A 5,530-nucleotide genomic window follows, 5' to 3' on the forward strand; every position below is an offset into this window, starting at 1 on the left:
TGACCTCGTGAGGTTACCTTTCGTTTTATTTGATTTTAATTGTTGTATTTAACGAATCGAATGCATGCGACCAGTTAGATACCTAATTTATGACTGACCCAATAGATCGAAGGATAGGGTAAGTTGTTACACCATCAATTGAATCGACTAAACTGTGCTAAGATCGAAAGATAGGTATAGTTTAGACCGTTAGTCACTTTTCAGAACGAAAGTTAGTATTAGTGATATTAGGGACCTATAGCGAGATCGAAAGATGCTATTTGTTAAGAGTGGACCGAGAGGACCTCTTTATTTCCCGCCTCACCGTGTTGACTCGGACCGACTTAGTTTGTTTGTCACCAACCTATAATGAACCGATCATCCTAGTACCCCTTCTTTATCTGTTAGACCGTCTTTTTAGTTTTTTATCTGTTCTTAGCTATAGACCATCTCAACTCAAACCCCCACAATTGTTACCTTAGACTGAATATAAATCAACTAGAATTTACATCTGCCTCCTTGTGGTTCGACCCTGTTACCACTAGCCTAGGTTAGTCTTAATAGGAATTACAAATTTTATCTTTGGTACTCACAACGACGGGTATCACTCACCTTTCGTGGACGACATAGCCCTAGTCGGTGTTCCTAACGGATGTGTGCCGCCTGCCATGACGCTTTATGACGGAACCACGGACCCACTCGATTATATCAACCACTACAAGCAGAAAATGATGGTGATAGCCGCAACTGGATCCTTAAAGGAAGTTTGTATGTGTAAAGGTTTCGGATCAACCTTATCTGGAGCAGCTCTACAGTGGTTTGTTGGCCTGCCCAACAAGAGCATAACCAACTTCGCCGACCTAGTCAATGCATTAAATCAGCAGTTTGCCAGCAGCAGAAAGCCGGAGAATCAGACCAGTGACCTCTACCGGATAGTGCAAGGGTTCGAGGAGTCCACCCGTGATTACTTGAACAGGTTCAACAAAGAGAAGGTGGCTATCCCGAGATGTGATATAGCAACCGCTATACAAGCCTTCCACCGAGGACTGCACCAGGATTCAAATCTTTACAAGGACCTGACGAAGCACCCTTGCACCACCTTTGAGGAAGTACAGTCAAAGGCAATTGCTGTCATGCGATTGGAGGAAGACTCTGCACCCATCAGAGGCGTCTATGATTCAGACCCAGTATCCAGAAAAGCTCCAGTAGAAAAGAGGAGTGAAAGGCCCAAACCCTACAACAAGAGCGTGAACAAAGTTTCTGGAAGTTCTGAAGGAAAAAGCGAAGCAGATCTGCCTCCGAAGGTAAGTGAGTATGGTTTTACCACTAATCTTGCAGGGTTATTTAAAGCCTTGAAGGAGTTGGGACGCAGAGTCAGATGGCCAAAACCTCCAGCAGAAGGATACTCCAGCAGCAGAAAGGACACAAGCAAGAAGTGTGAGTTCCACGGCGGCAACACCCACGACACCGATGAATGCCATTCCCTCAGAATGGAAGTTAAGTTCCATTCTGATCAAGGAAACCTAGATCACCTCCTACCCAGAAGCATAACCAGAGTGAACTCAGCAGATCAGGTTCTGCCATCTCCTCCTCGTCAATGCACTAGAACTGTGAATGTTATTACAGGTGGATTGGAGCTGTGCGGACTAACATATTCAGCAGCAAAGAGGCACTCAACCAGAACTAAGGGAGACAGACCAGAAAATTCCTACAGGATCAACCGCCAGAATCTGCCATCAGTTACTTTTGACGAAACATATGCATGTTCTGCTCCAGAACAGCACCACGATGCTCTAATCATCACGCTCCCCAAAGGAAATTGCGAGGTGAGAAAGATCTTGGTGGATACCGGAAGCTCCGTCAACCTGATCATGTTAGAGATACTCAAAGGCATGGGATTCACCGAGAACGATCTAGGAAAGAAGGCGGTCCCCTTGGTTGGTTTCATTGGCGAAACAAAGCATTCCCTAGGAGAAATCGTCATCCCGACCTATGCCGGAGGTGTAAACAAGCAGGTAAGATATCTGCTTATTGACGGACCCTCTACTTACAATGTGATCCTTGGCAGGCCCTGGATCCACGAGATGAAAGCAATTCCCTCAACGTACCACCAGTGTCTGAAGTTTCCAACGCCTTAGGGGGTGCAAGAGATACGTGGGGACCAGGAAGAAGCTAAGGATTGCTATAAAGTGGCTCTGAAGTCAACAACCCGCTTTCCTGCATAGCAATTACAGATCCAACGCATCCAGGACGAGTATATTGAGCCTCAGTAGGCAGAACTGGACGAAGTCATCCTGGATGCACTGTATCCAGAACGAACTGTGCTTGTCGGATCAGAATGTACAGGTAACATTTGCGAGGAACTCGTTCGGTTGTTGAGAACTAACATGGATTGTTTTGCTTGGTCACATAATGATATGATAGGGATAGACCGAAGTGTGATAACTCACAAGCTAAGTGTGGATCCAAGTTATAAACCTGTGCAGCAGAAAAGAAGAAAGTTTGCTTCTGAAAAGAACCAAGTTATAAACTAGGAAGTAGATAACCTGCTTGCTGCAGGAAAGATTCGATAGGGACAATATCCAGAATGGTTGTCTAATGTGGTGGTGGTTCCGAAGAAGAATGGCAAGTGGAGGGTCTGCGTCGATTTCACGGATTTAAATAAAGCTTACCCAAAAGATCCATTCCCACTACCACACATAGACGCCATGGTGGATGCTACCGCAGGTCACGAGATGCTGACATTCCTGGATGCGTGGAGCGGATATAACCAGATAAAGATGGACCCCAGTGACCAGAAAAAGACAGCATTCAGATCCGAGAGAGGTATCTACTATTATAATGTCATGCCTTTTGGACTGAAAAATGCAGGATCTACCTATCAGAGGCTGGTAAACATGATGGTTAAAGAGCAAATAGGCCAAACTATGGAAGTATACATAGACGATATGGTCGTCACATCAAAGCAGGCTTCGCAGCATCACCAGCATCTGGCGGAAACTTTCAATACCCTCAGAAAATATAAAATGAAGCTGAATTCGACAAAGTGTACCTTTGGAATATCCAGTGGAAAATTTATGGGGTACATGGTGACCCAGAGGGGGATAGAGGCCAACACCGAACAAATCAAAGCAATTCTGCAGCTGGAGTCACCGCAGAAACCGAAAGACGTCCAGCGCCTGACTGGAAGAGTGGCAGCCCTAAACAGATTTATATCCAGCTCCTCAGACAGATGCAAGCTGTTTTATTATGCACTCAAAAAGAGCCAAATATTCGAGTGGACGGAGGATCATGAGAAAGCATTTCAAGAGCTGAAACGTTATCTCAGCACCCCACCACTCCTGTCGAAGCCAGAACCAGGAGAGCCACTATTCCTGTACCTGTCAGTCACATAAGTAGCAGTTAGTGCAGTACTAGTGCGAGAATAGGAAGGATCAAAGCACCCAGTATATTACGTTAATAAGTCTCTGCTTCCAGCAGAGACCAGGTACACGTCACTAGAAAAACTTGTGGAAACCATGCAGACAAAAAGGAGGTAAGGAGCTTCAAAATGAAAGCATCCAGGTTCATACTAATCGATAATGTCCTATTCAGGAAGTCCCGCGCTGGACCCTACCTCAGATGCCTGGATCGGGAAGAATCTCAGGCTGTTTTGCATGCTCTCCACAGTGGAGAATGTGGAAACCATGCAGGGGGCAGGAGCCTGTCCAACAAGGCACTGAGGCAGGGATACTTCTGGTCCACAATGCGCAAAGACGCCATGGAGTTCTCAAAAATATGTGACGCTTATCAGAGGCACGCCCACGTCAGCCACCAGATAGCAGAGCCTCTACACCAGGTGATCTCACCGTGGCCTTTCATGAAGTAGGGAATGGACATCGTAGGACTACTACCCAGAGCACCGGGAAACAAAATCTATATGCTCGCCATGACGGACTACTTCTCCAAATGGATAGAAGCAGAATCATCCTCCCAGGTTACAGAAACCCAGGTTATATCTTCTATTAAACGCAATATTATATGCAGGTTTGGCATTCCATCTGAGATTATATGTGATAACAGATCTCAGTTAATTGGAAATAAGACAGAAGTTTTTAGTGCTAGGTGGAATATTTCATTGCAGAAATCCACTCCTAGGAACCCCCAGTCCAATGGACAAGCCAAATCCAGCAATAAAATCATCGTTGAAAACTTGAAAAAGAAGCTGGAAGAAATTTGGGGCAAGTGGGCAGAAGACCTGCCTCTGGTTCTCTGGGCCGACAGAACCACGCCCAAGGTTGCAACGGGACAAACCCCCTTCAGCCTGGTGTTCGGAGCAGAAGCAGTCATTCCATCCGAAGTTAGGGTCCCAACCCACAGGTACAGATGCATAACAGAAGACCGGAATCAGGTTGAAATGGCAAGCAGCCTGGACACGATAGATGAACTCAGAACCAACGCCCAGATCAGGATGGCTTCCTACCGACATAAGGTGGCCAGAAGCTATAACAGGAATGTAAAAGTAAGAACCCTGCAGGTAGGAGATCTGGTCCTGAGAAAAGTCTTCCAGAATACCAAGAACTAGCAAGCGGGAAAATTCGCCTACAATTGGGAGGGGCCATACCAAGTGGAAAGCATAGTTGGAAACGGAGCTTATCGACTCATGACTATAGAAGGTAAATTGGTTCCCAGATCCTGGAATATCACCCACTTGAAAAAGTATTTCACCTAAGTCACCAGCATGGTCAGCAACTGGGTACTCAGCATACCAGATACAGCTCAGTCAGGTTCTAGATATTGCTTTAAATATTTCTCTGGCTCTGAATATTTTTCTGGTTGTGAAATTTTTTTCGGATTTTAACATTTTATGGTTCTGAAAATTTTTGCACCTGTTCTGAATTTAAACATCTTTTGATTCCCAAAATGTTCTAAGTTCGACATTTTTTTGTTCTGAAATTTTTTGCACATATATGGATTTTAACATTCACTGGTTCTGAAATAACCTTACATATATTTTGACTATGATTCTAAAAATTTGTCAAGTTATAAATCACTTTAAATGTTTTGAGTAAAGAAATTACTTTTTATAAATTTCTTTCAAATAAATGGCCAAGTGAATAAAAATGCAAACTAATCTGGCAGGGTCTGTATTCACTACAGAAGGCGTGTGTCCATGGCTAAGCACGTACAACCGGGATAGTCAGCCTCCCGCGATGCATTACCACCAACGCAAGCCTGGCTTCTCTGAACGAGTGGGCATACTAGAGCCCGTAGCCAGCAATCAGACAACGATGGCCAAATAAACGACGTGCATGCACAAATCAAAGCATCAGAAACGGTACGACACAAAGATATATCCAGCAGATAATACTTAAGTTCAAAAGCAAAATATGTCTGGCCCCAGTACCAGACCAAAATACACCAAACTGTTCAAAATGAAACTAAAATGTTACGCCCCACAGGGCCAAAAACTAAGTAAGTATGATAAAAGTTTTTCAGACGCAGGAAAAGCTAATCTATATCATTACGATCCACAGCCTCAGAAGCAGCTGCCTAGGTGTCAGGAGCAGGA

At 44.6% G+C, this 5,530-nt stretch overlaps 1 protein-coding gene across 1 annotated transcript; it reads left to right on the forward strand.

Annotated features, from left to right (window-relative positions):
* The first annotated feature begins 710 nt into the window (after nt 1-710).
* Nucleotides 711-2,155, forward strand: LOC141632545 (uncharacterized). Its single transcript, XM_074445085.1, has 2 exons — nt 711-1,994; nt 2,048-2,155. The coding sequence occupies exons 1-2, from the start codon at nt 711-713 to the stop codon at nt 2,153-2,155; spliced, it is 1,392 nt and encodes a 463-aa protein (XP_074301186.1).
* The last annotated feature ends 3,375 nt before the right edge of the window (nt 2,156-5,530 follow it).

This window comes from Silene latifolia, chromosome Y, assembly GCF_048544455.1.
Source record: "Silene latifolia isolate original U9 population chromosome Y, ASM4854445v1, whole genome shotgun sequence".
In the NCBI taxonomy this organism is placed as follows: domain Eukaryota; kingdom Viridiplantae; phylum Streptophyta; class Magnoliopsida; order Caryophyllales; family Caryophyllaceae; genus Silene; species Silene latifolia.

Coding starts and splice junctions, on each gene's coding strand:
- LOC141632545 (XM_074445085.1), top strand. CDS start 711: ATGGTGATAGCCGCAACTGGATCCTTAAAGGAAGTTTGTATGTGTAAA. Junction 1,995..2,047: donor CCGGAGGTGTAAACAAGCAG/GTAAGATATCTG, acceptor GATCCTTGGCAG/GCCCTGGATCCACGAGATGA.